The 17223-nt window shown below is 27.5% G+C and overlaps 3 protein-coding genes across 3 annotated transcripts; all 3 read right to left on the bottom strand.

Moving 5' to 3' along the window:
- Window positions 1-1355: 1355 nt before the first annotated feature.
- LOC108773297 (vascular endothelial zinc finger 1) lies at window positions 1356-2011 on the bottom strand. The gene is made up of 2 exons (XM_018539057.1): window positions 1909-2011; window positions 1356-1753 (listed from the first exon to the last, which is right to left on the bottom strand). The coding sequence occupies exons 1-2, from the start codon at window positions 2009-2011 to the stop codon at window positions 1356-1358; spliced, it is 501 nt and encodes a 166-aa protein (XP_018394559.1).
- A 2583-nt stretch (window positions 2012-4594) lies between these two features.
- Window positions 4595-4940, bottom strand: LOC108773298 (longitudinals lacking protein). The gene has a single exon (XM_018539059.1). The coding sequence runs from the start codon at window positions 4922-4924 to the stop codon at window positions 4595-4597; it is 330 nt and encodes a 109-aa protein (XP_018394561.1). The 5' UTR covers window positions 4925-4940.
- A 1610-nt stretch (window positions 4941-6550) lies between these two features.
- LOC108773299 (zinc finger protein 668) lies at window positions 6551-13645 on the bottom strand. The gene is made up of 3 exons (XM_018539060.1): window positions 13552-13645; window positions 11976-12176; window positions 6551-6976 (listed from the first exon to the last, which is right to left on the bottom strand). The coding sequence occupies exons 1-3, from the start codon at window positions 13643-13645 to the stop codon at window positions 6564-6566; spliced, it is 708 nt and encodes a 235-aa protein (XP_018394562.1). The 3' UTR covers window positions 6551-6563.
- Between the last annotated feature and the right edge of the window lie 3578 nt (window positions 13646-17223).

Below are 17223 nucleotides of genomic sequence, written 5' to 3' on the forward strand. Positions count from 1 at the left end.
CACGCACGCACGCACGCACGCACGCACGCACGCACGTCATATATACGTATATATGCATATATAAATATATTATATATGTCTATATGATTTAAAAACTAAAACTTGAACACTTTACATATATAAAAATTACTGGCTTTATCAATACCAGTAATCTTACTGGTATTGAGTCTTATATTTATGTTATAATTATATTAAAGTAATTTAAAGTAATTTAATTCGATATTATAATTATTACATTCACAAAATTGCAAATCTGACTAATTAGAACAACTAAAAGGCATCTCGTTTACTAGTGGTAACTTTATTGTATTATTTTGTAAAATATAGGCTAAATTCAAGAGTTTTATCTTAATAAAAGTTCCTTGTACCCTATTTTTTGCAATTTGATAGTTGATATTAAAATTATTTAAACTGATATGTTAATGTTCCTTTTGATATATCAGGTATCTTGTGTGTGATTCCTATCTTATGTATTCTTTGGAAAATTTCATAATTACATACCAAAATTGTTCCATTAGTTGTTCGCTCGTTCATATGACATTATTATACTTTAGACAGCACACTTTGCTTATGCCTACATAGTATACATCAAATACATTCTTAGTTCAAAGCTGTTTGTGTGTGTGTATGATAAAATATTTAATATTATATTTAGATTAAATAATTTTCTTAAAAAACAATACAATGATATTATAAAGAACATAAAGAGCCTTATATGCCCTTTTCCTTTATAATATCTTTGTATTGTTTTTTTTTAAAAATTAATAGTGCTAAATTTTTTGTTTTCTAAATGTATAATTTCCTTCTCAATTAATGAATAAATAATTCAATCAATTAAGCTCTACGAATAAAGCTTAAACTGTGCCGTTTTCTTTCGTATCAATACAAATCAGATAAAATATCAATTATATTTATGAATTGTTAGTTAATTCTAAATTTGTTTATATTTAGTTTTTAGATTTTCTGAATGTTTATTGTCTATGATTAATCACAAAGTGATATTCATGCATAATAGAATCGCACAAAGCGCTAATATCTTTTTTTTCCTAAAAATCCAAAGAAATTAGAATTATTTAGAATTAACGTTTATTTGAGACATAATATTCACAAATATCTTTGTCAGTTATTCAATAAAAAAAAGTCAATTTAAAAGTTCCAAAAATTTGAACTTTTTAATGTAACTTGCACATTTTAAATTCTATTGCACTTTAACTTATGAAATACGCGAGAGGCGCTCTAAAAGATCTATATAACAATCAAAGTTCTATATAATAATAAAAGTTCTATATAATATTAAAAATTAAAACTTTTAGAGCGCACACACACACACATATCATTCAATGGCACCAAATGGTCTAAGATTTTTGATGAGTTCTCATATGTAACAGCAAATTATGCTTGTGTTTGGACTTCTTGTGGCAAATAGGACATTCAAATTGTGGCTCCACACCGCACTCAAATTTCATATGTCTATTTAACGAGTGCGGTCTCGTGTAGGCATTACCGCAACGTGGACAGTAGTAAAAGTAATCGCGATTACTCGCGGTTACCTGGTTGCTGCTAACTTCTGTCAATGGTTGGCCATTTTGAATTTTCTTAGTGACGATATCATCAGGACAACTTGTTTGATTTTCGGTTGCTGTTGTTCCTGTTGTTGTCTCTTTCGTCAATTGGTTCTCTGCCATCAATCGTAGATACATTGTCTGATACTGATAGTACCATTCGATGGCGTCACCTGGCGAGTGCTTGTGTTCTAGAAAACACACAAGAGAATCAGTAAAACTTCGTCAGAATCATTGCGTCCTTTTGCCCTAGGGATTGGCGATCATACTTTAGTCTAGAAGGATTTATTTACGGGATTACGACAAAGACATGGACATATACAGCATGAGTTGAGTTACACGTAGCCATTCACCATAAAAGCGACTGTAAACAAGGCATCTTTGATCAGGTTTTTCATAGGATTATGGGATCTCTTTTTCGTAACAGGAGATAGAAAACTTGTTCTCATTTCCTTGGAACTTGTTTTCAATATATTTAATATGTATAGGCAAAATTACATCTTGTTTGCGTTAAAAATATTTTTAGTCTGCTGCATTATTCGCACTAAAAATGCTAATGAAAAAAAACTATAGTTTTACTATAGTTTCAGGTATAATAAGGACATGTAATTAAAAAATATAATTAACTCGTTTCTATTTTATAGTAGAATGTTTATAGCAAGATTGATATAAATAAAATTAATGAATATTAGATATGATATTATGACATTGTAATAACTAATTAAAATAATAAATAATAGAGAGAGATAAGTTAAATTATGATAATATAATTCTTAGAAAATATAATAAAATTTCGGTCGTCGCTAAAAAACAATGCTATCGTAAAAAGCAGAAAAATATTTCTTTTGAAAGTTATATGGTAGTGTATATTTCTATATTCATAACTATTTTGTTAATTTATATTCAGATCAACTTTTAATATGTATATAATAATTTATTTTTTCAACATATATTGATATAAAACACAAAATGATTTACTGTTTCTCAAAGATTTTTCACAAATTAAATCTTATATCTGTTATATATAACAAATATCAAATTTTAATACTGCACGATTAAGATATTCGTACAATGTCATATAAAATATAACAAATTCAATATAGAAATAATTTATGATTATTTACTTGATCTTCTATTTCTGTAACATACACAAAGATGAGAGATCATTTGTTCTTATAACAACAATAAATAAATAATTTCTAACATTTTTATTTATTATTATTTAGATTATAAACAAGAAATCTTCTTGGGAACGAAAATATCATTGTTTAAAAAAACCAATCTCTATCGATGCATTGTTCATAATTTCATAAATTTCGACAACAAATTCGAAAAAAATATTTTCTTTGCTTCAAAAATATAAATTTTGTTTTAAAACGCAAATTTTCTGTTTTAAAAACACAAATTCTCTGTTTTAAAAATACAAATTATTTTCTCTTACTTAATTTAATCTTAATTATATATTTGTATACCAAAAGTGCTTATAAGCAATCGAGTTGTAAACAATTTTTGTGAGCAAACGAACTGTCGATAAAAGTGATATAGACAAATAATGCTGTAGACAATCGATTTATAGACAAAAGGAGTCATTTCGTGTCTTCTATATAATCGGGTCTACATAACTGAAGCTGGAATTATCTACAGATCATTATTCATTACAATTCAGGAAAAAATGTTCATCAGAAATGTTTTACGAAGTTATAAGACCTACTACTATAGATATCCAAATAGTGCAATTTTGAGCCACCAAAATTCATTTTTGGGGGGTGCATAACTACTAAAACATAAAAAATTTTGAATCGAACGTTACATATCTTGAAAGGCGGCATCCCCATGAGTAATTTGAGCCAAAAAATTTAAAATCGGTCAAGCCATTCTGGAGATACAAGCGGTCGAAAAGTGATGATTTTATTGAAAAATTAAGGAACGTCTTCTTCTCCTTCTTCTTCTTTTTCTCTGTCCGCATTCAAGGTCCGTATTAAAACTTTCTAACATCCTCTCTCACCTTTCATTCGCACCTTCACCATCTTCGACCCACCGCACTCCCTTCTCCTCCACTACCCCCACCCCCTTTTTTTGCCATATTTCACTCTCTTTCGTTATATAATATTTTCAAATAATTTTTTTGTGTATACTTTTTTGATATATCTGTACTCTAAAAAGTAAGTGATATCCGAAAAAAATCATATCATAAAAATGAAAAGTTTAAGCCATGTTAAAAAAGGATACTCACAAATTTAAACCTTTTTATCTAATAATAATATATTACCATGAAAAGTAACTGATATATTATTAATTAAAGGTGCCAGTACAAAGTTACATATACTTTATATGTATGTTCACTTTGCACTGGCACCTTTAATTAATAATATATTAGTTATTATAATATTATAAATAAAATAACCTGATTTTTCATTGCAATTAAAAATAATCACGGGAAACCTATATTTTGTATCGTAAAAATAACATTTCGCTATGAGACTTTTCTTAACTTAGGTGTGTTTTACACGAAGCTATAAAGCCTAAACAGTCAAATTTTACAATTTAAACATTAAAAATATTACAATAAATAAAATTATCTGCATTTTAGCTATATAATGTAGTTCGATAGAATGTATAGATAGAACGAATTTCTATTTTGCACTTTCTTTTTCCGAAAAATCGCTTTTTAACAGTATTCATCACATTTATGCAGATATTCTCCATTTACGAATTTCGCATTTATATCAGAATTTTCTCACTATTTTAGCCATAATAAGAGAAATTTGTCACCAACAGAGATCTTCATTATAACTCCTGTCGGCCTTTAAATGTAGTGAAATTCTCTAAATGTCTTATCGACGATTGTCGCTGTCGTTAACTAGCGACAGCCAATGGCAGAACAATCCTAAAAGAAAGCGCGGTTCTCATTGGCTGTCGCTAGTTAACGATAACAACAATTATCGAAAAAAACGTTTAGAGAATATCCCGCAACAGATCATATTGTTTTAATCCGCAAACATTCGAAAGAGAAAACTTTCCACGAGAAGAAGTCATCCGGAATGATGCGCGGTAATATGATTCCGTAGTTCGTATCGATATTTGAACTTTCGGTCGCACACATGACAGCAGAATTTTTTCTCCTTGTTGCCGCAGTCCACCCTTTGATGCCTTTTCAGACTGTCTAACCATTTATATTTCTTGCCGCAATCGGTACAAACATAGGCCTGTATCATTGGTATGTAGGAGTCTCCGCTGTACATATGAACTGGATAATCGCCACCACGTCCTAAAGTATCGTGTGCTTTCGAGTACGTCTTGCTTGAGAATGGAAGGGAATCCTGGCTTTCCTGACCAATGCTGCGCGCCTTTCGTTCCAACATCCATAGGGCGTCATACTCCTCCGGTTGATCCACTCCTGCGATAAAAAAAGCAAAGCACCGGAGATTAGGTGACGTCTGAATTGTATAAAACAGAATTGAAGTTACGGAAAAAGACTCGCGTTGCGTCGCAGTTATTTGGTTTGAGATCGAAGCTAAGTACGAATGAACGGCATGCAATAATATCATGAAGCTCGAGACTGATAGGAGCCGATTCGACGAGACGTATTAGTATTTTATTCTATAACGTGGGATTCGAAATTGTGAAACGAATTCCTATATTAATTCTCTACGCGTGCATAAAGAGGAATATTTTTAGGTAGAAGTTATATAAATACTTTAGATTTTTCGAATCGATAATATTTCACTTTTTGTAATCGAATTTCTGTAATCATTATTTCACGATTGAGATCGGAACACACAAAAAAGTGACATCACTATTTTCGACATTTAAATAATCATCATTTATTTATTACATAATTATTATTGTCGCAATTATTCCAAAGGAAACTAAATTCTACGATTATTTCTTTTCATGTCTATGTCTGTGATTTTTAATATTTTTATAAAAAAACTTAACTAATTATGCATAGAGAAGTATAAGTAGAATACATCTGTATGTGTAACTTACATTGTATAACTTACATATTTTTATCTTACGTTGTGCGACTAAAAAACTTATAACAATTGTTTGAAAAAAAAAAAGATTTTACTTAGTAATATCTACATATATGTATAATAAATTAAATTCTAATAATTCTTATTAGTTTGTAGTACTTCTAAAGATTTGGACGAAATTTATATAAATATTTATATAAATATAATATAAATAATAATTATATATATTTATATTATATAAATAAAAAAAATGTGTGTGTGTGTGTGTGTGTCTCATAAATTTTTTAATTACATATGAACAATAGAGGCTTATTACATTTATATGCATTTTAATTTTTTGGATCTTGTTGCACACGCTTTCTTTATAAATATCATTAGATACTGATAAAGTTCAGTAGAATATGAAGCTGGATCAAACAGAATCATAAGGTTCGTAATTTGTTTTCGTAAGACTTCTAAGAGAACATATGACCGATGTTTTAATTTTATGCCATAATATATATGTACGATCATTTGCAAATGTCTAACGATTTTTCATTAATTTTACGGCTAGCAAGAAGCTATATGTAAACATATTGCATAAAGTTATAAACACTTGTAAATTCTTACAAAAGAATATGTTATGAGCCTTACAATTCTGCTTAGAATTTAGGCATTAATCTCTCATCGACTGTATACGATTAAACACGAAGAGTTCTCTCTCTCTCTCTCTCTCTCTCTCTCTCTCTCTCTCTCTCTCCATTGTTTCATATTCTTAATGAAGTGAAATGTTAATATTGTACAATTAATAAACCGTTACTATTCGATTACGAGAAAATTAGTCATTGATGCTACATGCCAGTGTAACTCTTTTAAAAGCACATTTGAACTAATAAATTAACTGACATTTTTATCGACAGTCAATTCAGAGTCCCGTTCGCATAAAGTTATATTATTTTATCTTATTTATTATTACATAACTAACACAGAATATATATATTTCTAAGATTGATCGATATCGCGATCTGACTTCTTACAAGTTCTTCTAAATTTTATCTACTTTTGAAGAATTGTTGCTATCTTTGTCAGCGCATACTTGATTGCGCTGATGCCGACGCAGAGTATCTAGCCTTTTGTACGATTTGCCACATTGATTACAATAAAATTCCTGCAGCTGAAGCCTTTCTAACGCTTCCTGTCGATCCTGAAAAGACGCCAGAAACTCGTCGCATTTCTGCTGATGACGTTTCAGGCTGTCGACTCTAGTGTATGTTCTGCCACAGCCATCGCAACGGAATTGCTGACAAGACTTGGAATTTTTCTGGACCACATTTGCCTCCACGCTGTTAAGGATCGGCGAGTCACAGAGCAGGTACTTAAGCTGACCATGAAAGGCTACTTCGCAGATTTCCGGTTCCTCATCATTGCTCTTTTCTACGGTGCGTTGCTCATTCTCATCTGTAAGGACACCGTTAATTTGTTAAAAAGTAAGTATATGTGGCAAGATGTACAGGGCGACTGGCAAGCGCGAGCAGCATAAAGCCAGCAGCATGCACAATTTAAAAATTATCTTCTGAGCTTGGTTTTGATAATTATAAAGTGTGGAAAGTCGTACAATTATAGAGGAATTAAAGAGAAAAAAGAGAGAGAGAGAGAAGGAGAAAAAAGAGAAAAATTTATTAAAAAATTTTAATTTGTTGTTAATCACAAAGATAATTTTTTTGGTGGTTTTTTTGTTATAGGAAAATAATAAAAGAATCGTGATACACGTTTTTCTTAGATTATATAGACAAGTTTATATAAGAAAAGGGTTTAAAAGTTTAGCAAAAAAGTTACCTTCTCAAAATTTAAAGATATTTATTGATTAGAAAAATAATGATAGTGCATAAACATATATCATATTGTTATATCATAGATATATATAGAGACACGAAAACTAAAATTATTTATGAACTATAAAATGCATACATACATGCTTATTAAATTTTGTACAAAAATTCTATATATGTGAACATTACGTTTTACAAAAAAGTCACGAATATGAATATCACGAAGAAAGACAAGAAAAATATAAAAATAAGTTTAATGAAAAATTGTATACAATTTTTTATTTATTTTTTTATTAATTTTATTTTTTGGAAATAAAATTTAAAACGAATGCTCTTAAAATAGACTTAAGATAATATATAATTATATACGTATACTTAGCGACTTATTAAAAACCAGATGAGAAGTAACTCGTTACACTTTTAACGAGGTTACAATTAGAATTACTCTTTTTTACTAATTGTAACTTAACTTCGTTACTTTCTTTCCATGTACATATACACAAATTTATTCTAACATATTATTACCCATGAAGATCAAGTTCGGATTAAAATTTCTTTTTTTAAATACCTACAATAAGTTATCTTAAATTTAACTAATAAGTTATCTTACTGTTCATCTTTTTCTAATTTCTGGAACTAGAAAAAGATAAAGAGCAAATTGAACCGAGATTAAAGTTAATCTACATTGGTGGAAATGGGCATTAAAGAGATATCTTTTTATTTCTCGAAAACTATAAACACATTGTACTTTATTAATACTGATAAAAACATAATTTACTTAGATTATTAAAGAAGTAATAATAACGAAAAAGATTTTTTATGAAAAAGTACAAGAAAACTACATAGATTGAGACAAGATCTTAAAAAATTTTAATTTTTCGTAGATATATATTTGTAATGGAACATAACATATAGCATTATTTGAGGGCGGAGGATTGCCTAATTTTTCAAACAAACAACGCCACATCCCATTACGAATATCTATGAAAAATTAATAATTTATAACATCTTGTCTTAATTTATGTAGTTTTTTCCGCCATGAAATTCATAATGTGTCATTGTTACGTTATATGTTGCATTTTGCAGAATAGTATAAACTTATGAAGTATGCATATAAATCAACAAATACTTATAATATATTGAAGTGGTTGTAAAAGTTCTAGAAAATCTTATAGATCTTCACTTATAGATACTTTGTACAAATAATTCCTATGAATTAAGGAAATATGTAGTATTTATACTGTCTATTGTATCTTTCAATTTTAGAATTCATTTTTGCAATAAAAAAATTCTTTAGACACACACACACACACGCATACTATCTTCGTCTACTACTCATTCTAACCTTCTTTTTCTACATATTTTCATTCAAGTGGCAGATGTTGGCAGTGTCAAAAATATCAATATTATAAGAATAAAAACGTATTAATTAAATATTTATAATAAAAATGGGTGACTATGCTGTTTAATATTATCCAGCAGCCAAAGGATATATGTATAATGAAAAGATTTTCTAGAAATCCTATAAAAACGACAAGTTGTTCAGGTAAAAAATGTTAATTGAGAAGATTGGATATCAACAAATAATTCACTTCTTTACAAAGTTAGTATGTTCGAATTTTTTATAATAAAATACATAAAATATTTAATATTAATGCAATTAAAATAAATATTTTTATTATGGATGTTATCAATATCATTATTTGCAGACGGTATATGTGTATATCATTGTTATCAATATTTATAGATTTTCAAATATTTCAGTTAGCATATTTCATCGATACCATGTACTTCATGTATAATAGAAGTAAGGAAACAAAGAAAAGTGTGATAAAATTATTCACAAATAATGGTTGCATGTAATAAGAGCAAAAAAGAAAATGAAAGCTTTAAAATCTAAAATACGGACGTTAGAAAATCAAATTATTAATGATAAATATAAGGAAGCTTTGAAATCAATATTTAATAATGATATAGTAATAATAATGATGATATAATAAAAGCTTTATTTGCGAAAAAATATAACGTTTGAAGCTGGTCACACACAGGATACTTTATTCATTGTGCTCTGCGATTAAAATTTGTTTGTGGAACAAATAAATACAGAAAATCAATTCACTAAGGAATGATGATGATGACCCTTTTATTTCCTTATGTGAAGCATAAGACGTCTACAGGCCTTTTCCACTTTTGTCCGAGGCCTATATTCGTTTCTTGAATCAGATTGTTTTTCGGATTTGCGAGTGATTGATCCACAGAATCCTATCTTACTCAGTAAATACTCAATAAAATACTGGCTTGTGGAAATTATTAGGAATAAGTAGCGGAAGAGATATAATAAAATAAAATTAATAAAATTATACATCCGTTTAATTCTAATCGATTTTTATGTGTTATTGGTGACCCACCACATATACTACAAAACTTAAAGCAAGCTGTACTTAATAATAAAGTAATAACTATCTATGATAATACGATGATTAAGTACAATATAATTTATATATATATATATATATATATATATAAATATATAATACAAAATTGTTAAAAATTGTAAATTGTATGAATTTCAAATGCCACGTACATCTTTATATTCATACATACATATTTATTTTATATGTATATATGGATTTATAACGTCTTTCGACGTTGTTCGATGTCTAACCCACATTTGTTAAGCTTTTTGGTATAGTAAGTTTTTTTTATAATGCCATTTTTTTATAATCAACCTGACGTCTTAACCTCCAACCTGGCAGACCAGGAATCATTAGATATGATCCATTATATAGAGGACCTACAGTTTAACGTCGGATCCGAACAGCGCTGGTCATCATAAATTTCTGAATCACCAGAGCCTTTTTCAGCTCCTTAGATACGAAAAATCGCGTGTAGGCGCAGATGGGACTGAACTCGAATCTATAGATCGCGAGTCAATCGCATCGTGCGGTGAAAATCACTCGATGCCCTAAACTATAATTTACCTTCAAATAAAATTTTATTACAACATTTTTTTCAGTTAATAGATAATTTCGAACTTTTATTGACGCCTAGATTAAAAATAAATAAAATTACGATGTATATTGGACCGTCGATATTCAAGCACATTTAAAAATAAATGATCTCATTTGCAATAATTTTGATAAAATGAAGGTAAACAAAGCTAAAAATGTTTTCTCTAATGATGTAAGCAGCTTTGAACTGTTAGCAGATGAGTTATATAAATCAGAGTTTATTACTACTGCATGATTTGTAAAAATGATTTTAAAATGATTTTATCTAATAACATCGAGAAATTGTGTAGTTTAGCATTTTTTGTAAAAAGAAAATGAAGACATAATGAAAATATTGATTTTTTTGGAAGAATAACTTTTTTCAAAAAATCAATATTTTCATTATGTCTTCATTGTTAACAATAATACAAATAATATTTAATGATGAAATTCCACCTTTTTCTAAAAATTCCATAGCAAAGTTGTCAAATAAGGAATTAAATAGCTTATACAATATTGGTGTGGTTATCTTTTAAATTATATTAAGAAAGTATCTAAAATATGTGATGCATATTTATTATATTTACAATCTTCTGGCTCAAAAAATAAATTAAAATATCCATTCATTTACAAAATTTATCAACAAATCAAATGTTTTTACACAAAAAATTCTTTATTTTTTTATTAATATAAAACATTAAAAATTTTTATAGCAATCGAACAAAGATTTTGATATTATACAAAATATTTTTATAGTATAAATAATATTAAATTATTTTTAATAAAAAATTTTAATAATATTACATTTAAATGTGATATTTTAAAGTGCCATAATCTGTTTACACAAATAATTGCTATATTAATTGATTATGTTTAGAGTTTAGACTAAGAATTTATAAATAAAAGGAAAAGTATAATAAAAGGAAAAGTGCTTTATTATTAGCTCAATGATATGACAGTAAGTCCATGTGTGTATAATATTCGTTAAAAATACAAAAATATTCTAAAAAGTTTATGTATTTATTTCTCCTATGTGAATTTATCAAGTTATCAACGTTGAATTTGAGCAGGAATTGCCACAAACGATGGAACAATCAAATTTTTTTCTTCTCGTATCCAGACTCTTATATAGGTTTCTAATCACAATACAATATTAGCTTTTTCTGTTCTCTACCATTACGCGTAGGGGTAAGGCCTTCCGTTGAACAAAAGGAGGTCTGAAATATGTACAGGATAACCTTATCTCTATATTCCATTTTACTAGAAATCATATAGTAGATTTTTAAATTTTAAGAAATGCAAAAAATATCTCAATAAGGCGCCTGCTTTTATTCTTCAGGATTTTGACCCATAAAGAATAAATTAACGTTTTAAATTTATAATTCTAATCTAAATAACATTTGGTGTTACTAGAAAATTTTTCTTGATAATGAAATCTCATAGATTTTCGTAAAATAAGAAAAACTTAAATGAATCTAATTGTAAGATAAATCGATGACATTAACACACATTATCCTTATCTATGTAACTAATTGTAAGGCGCATGAGCATGACGCACTTTATATAATTGCACGGAGAGAATGATTTCCTTTCAACTTTTGTCTTGATCAGATGGGTACGGTTTGATTTTCATTTTACAATAGCTCTTCTCGTGTCTTTTGAGACTGTCGATCCTCGAGAAATGCTTTCCGCATTCATCGCAAACGAGCGGGATAGTTTCTTTCATTTTCTTACGCCTTGAAGACAGATTGGGGACAGTCACGAATTCAAAGCAGCCTCCTTCATTAAGCTCCTGCTTTACGAACGGTTCAATTAACCAACTGGACATTTCATCATCATCTATAAAAAAAGAAAAAAGAAATATTTGTTAACTTTACGTTTTGATCAGCTGAAAATTCGTGAAGATGAGAAAGAAATTATGAGGAAAGAATTTTATAAGCGCATGCATTCAGATAAAGTGATGATCGCGTGCGAATACGTTTTCGATGTATTCGAAAAGTAATTTTCCGCTCCATAATAAATCTCGACTGAATAATAAATGTAAAGTCATATAAGTGCAACTTTTATGAGAGATAAACAGGAAAGTAATAGGAACGCAGCATGGTGTTCAAACATTACTTTTTTTCAATAATATTATTTTATTGATAGACTTGCAAGATAGACAATTATACAATAAATACTCGTTTTATTAATACTTTATATTTTTATAACGGCAGTTGATATTATACTACGTATATGATAATGTTTTTTTACAATATAAATACAGTCTGATGCAATAATATAAAACAGATTATACAGAGAAAATTAACAAAATAAATGATTATATAACAGAATAACTTCTTTATCAATATCATCGCCATCTCTTTAGCAGAACATACTTTGTAATCACAATACAAATTTCTTTATTTCGCTAATGACTAGAAGATGTACATACATGTTGTTTTATATTATACAATTCATTATATAATAATTCATGTAGTATGATTAGTATAATCGTAAAAAATAAAATAAATTTGAGTATAAGGGGATGGAAAAAATAAAAAAACTTAATAGCTATATTTTTAATCCATAAAAAAATATTTATTATGCGAGGATTGATTATACTTTGAGTTTATACGATCGGTCAATTTAATTGGCATATCAATTTATTAATGTTGCATAGCATGATATATATATATATATATATATATATATAAAAATATACGCAGAGGTCGGACAAATCTCATAAATATTAATAATAATACTATATGTAATTACCCTGAAGGAAAAAAATCGCTGAAATTATTAAAATCGGCAATGAAATCATTGAAATAAGAAATGAAAATAATAAAAAAATATTGTTAAAATTACTTTAGCATAATATATATCATCATAAATAATATCTTTAATATTTAAATATATTGAATTATACTCTGAAATATTGTGAATCCTAATAATTACTGAAAGTACATGATTTTTACAGTTTATTGGACATTGAAATATGTTGAAATACAAAGAATTTTGAAGAAAATTACTTGAAATTATTGAATCCTAAAAATAATTACTGAAAATGCACGAAAAAAAAGGAAAAATAATGTAAGAAATATGTTACAATAAACACTTCATTGTGGGTGAATTTTTTACGCTATATGTTTCAATTTTATATGCTTCGTTAATTCGTATCGACGATAGAACATTTTTAGACAAATTTCGCAATGGTACTTAGGTAGCTTGCCGCACTCCAGTCTTTGATGTCGGCGTAGATTGTCCATCCATTTATACACTTTGCCGCATTCACCACATAAATATTGCTTCGGTAGCGGCTCCATTTGGTAACAATTTACGAGATGTCGGGATGCATTCAGATGATTAGTATTTAGTTCAAATTTGTTCATTAGGACACCGTCTGGAATACGAAAAAATTTTGTTATTTTCGCGAAATTGACGTTAATAACAATTTAATAAAGATTAATGTGATTTAGTTTAATCGATAAGAGGTTCAGTAGACGAATCAATCAATACTCAATTCAATATATTGCAATGAATATGTTATATCAATATTTGAAATATACATTACATTTAATCTTATAATAATTTATTTCTTTTTTGTTTGTTGTTACAGAAGTCATTTCTTAAATTATGTACCCTTACAATTCTTAAATTTTGTATTAAAGTTTTAACAATTGTTATTTTTATGAAGGAAAAATTAAATGGACCTGATTTAATAAGTTTAATCACATGGATTTATGTTCTTTATTTATCAACTGGAGATATATTAAATCAAATGAAAGAGAATTGTTGTACAATGCATAATAAAAGTATAAATTATATATTTACATAGATAGTTGGAAAAATAATACATATAATTGATATAATAGTTTGTTTTATTAAGAAATTTTAGGAAAAATATAATATTTCGTTTTATTTATCTGCGACAAAGTCGATAATAAGAAGAAAACATAATACATTGCAGGCTTGATAAAAAATAATGTATTTTTTAAAATAAAACATTGTGTTTTCAGTGCACCTCTCAGTATTAGTGCACCCCTTGCCCTGATAAAGTGAACGGCAAGGTTCACGAAAAGTTGGCATTAGCAATAGATAAAAAACACGGTCATAATCCGCAAACCTTCTAGTATAACATTGCGTTTTTTTTCAAACATGTTTTTAATGCTATGTACATACTTTAAATATTATTAAAAAAAAAAATGTTTAAAACATGTTAAAAACATTGATTAAGCATATTTTGGAAAGTTCAAAATATGTTTAAAACTTGATTTTTATCAACTCTGAATTAAATTGCTTGATAATTTGTATTAATTATATTACATAAAAAATACATATAACAATTTTAAATATAATAAAATTTACAGCATCCGTCGGAAATATTACAAAGTCGTACTGTTCTCATTTTCAAAGTTATTCAAAATTTTTGAAGTCATAACAAAACATGCTTCATACCTTGAGTTCTGCTGACATAATTGATACGAGTGGAAAAAGGATATAAATCAACAGATCGTTTCACGAGATTGTTGACTGTAAACATAGTGTTCTCAAATTGAAAAAAAGAGAAGATAACATAGGTTTAAAATTTAAATAAAAAAATTTTTTATTAAGTTTTTAAGATATAATATTATAAATGAGTATAAGTATAAAACTATAAAAAAATTGGTAAATATGCATTTTAGGTGACACTTCACCGCCAACGAAAAGTAAATCAGTACCTTCACCTTTATAACATGTCAAAATCAAGGTCATCGAAGAAGTATCCCTTAATGTAAAGGTTTACCAACTTCAATTTATTATATCTCTTAAACCAATGCCGTCCCTCACTTAATTCTTGTGGGGAATCACTCAGAATACTCTCCCTTACAACATATCTAAAGGACATTGAAATCGATGAGGTCATCTAAAATGCATATTTATAAATTTAATGGAGCATTAACATATAGCAAAGAAGCATAATTAAATACACAAAAACTACTAAACCGATGTATGTGGAATTAATAAATATTTAAATTAATCAAATCATCAAATATGTTGTTAAAAAATATTGCTACGATAAGTAAATTAGAATTAATCGCACAAAAAAATATATGTAAAATATTCATTATTATAAATTATATAAAGAATATTTGTATGAAACGATAATTTCCAGTTTTAAAGTGATAACAATATGTTATCTATATTTTTTAACAAAGATATTATGTGTTGAAAATGAAATAATAGATATAATTATTAAATAATTAATTCTATTAAAAAAATAAAGATTAATTAAATTTCATATGAAAAATCATTTATTCATTATCGTTCAATTAATTAAATAAAACAAACAGATAATTATCGTATATTTAGATACATAGATTATAATACAAAAAAACGTATAAAGTAAAATTTCTAAATTGTGAACCGCGCGTGTTGTCTCTATCAAAATAAAACTTACAAACACAAATTATAGTAGATTAAATGTGAACTTGACAAAAAACAGATGCAAATGATCGTGCAATTTAAAAGATGTATTATTATTATTTTTTATTAGTATTTTTTTGATTAAATATGAATGTTAAACATATAAAAATGTTGTACACGTGAATCATAAAGAACGGTCGTGATGAATTAATACATGAATGAGCAAATACAAGTATTTTAACAATTTTATATTCTCAATATGTATGATACATACAGGTTACGTGTTAATGCATTAAATAAGTATAGATCTTATTGTATAATAAAAAATAGGAAGTTTATATTTGTAGTATTGATTTGCGGAGTGAAAAGCATAGACGATATTATCGTCTGTGTCAAAATAACAATATTCATTTGGCTTAGATGAATATAGCTGACTATGTTATACATATTACATGTATATATGACTATTCTTGACTAAACTGCACAAGTAATAAAAGATTAAATACATTATGACTACGTTGCCTTATTCGTCATAAATATACCTACGTAGACATAACAAACGTGTCTTGCGAAAAGATTTTTTTTTTCATGTCATGAATTCACGCGCATGTAAATCCGTATATTCATTCTTAATTATAATAACCATTAATAAAAAAGTGATAAAAAAGAGATTTTCTATTAATAAAGAAATAAAGATAAAAATATTTTTGCTCACGAAAGTAAATATACTGAAGCGTTTATGAAAATTTAGAACGCATCTCTTCTTGCATTTCTAGCAATTTCGATTTGACTTTTGGAATCTAAAGTTATATCTTTTAAAATTATTACTTTATTCTCCTAAAATTATTATTCTATTTTTGTAAGTTGAAATAATTGGTCTATTTTCTGTTCCTGCACTAGACTGCACTAGAACTCTCTTTCTTGCTTTCAATAAATATCAAACGTGTGTGTCTCTCTTTAAGTTCTAAAAGTGTACACTAGTTCAGCCACAGAAAACAGATCTAAGATTTGCCAGCTAGTTATCTTAAGATATACGTTCATCTTATGTCATTAGTACACAAATAAGTATTCTATTTTACGTGAAATTATTTGTTAATTTCAAATATTTTGAAAGTACACTACCGCTCATTAATTTCAATACACTTCTAAATTCGTTAATATTTTTGTAGAGGATAGACGTGATATGCATATTTGTGCATAGAAATGAATCCACCTGCTGTTATAAACACTTTCCGCACTCACATGCATCCTATTATATACTATTTATATAAAAATCCTTGATAATTGTAGTTTTTGAGGAAAATTGCTATATTTAGTGTCTACATATATAGTGTCTGACCATGGAAATAAACAAAAACACGCGTAAGGTGCTTGTAGTTTGTAATAATAGCGAATACGTCTTCAAAATGCTGTTTTGAAAATCGATTCGTTAACACGTATAGTAAAAGAATTTCAGTGTTATTGCTCGCTTTATATTGTGCGATACTGTGAAACTTGT

Source organism: Cyphomyrmex costatus, unplaced genomic scaffold, assembly GCF_001594065.2.
Source record: "Cyphomyrmex costatus isolate MS0001 unplaced genomic scaffold, Ccosl1.0 scaffold205, whole genome shotgun sequence".
NCBI lineage: Eukaryota > Metazoa > Arthropoda > Insecta > Hymenoptera > Formicidae > Cyphomyrmex > Cyphomyrmex costatus.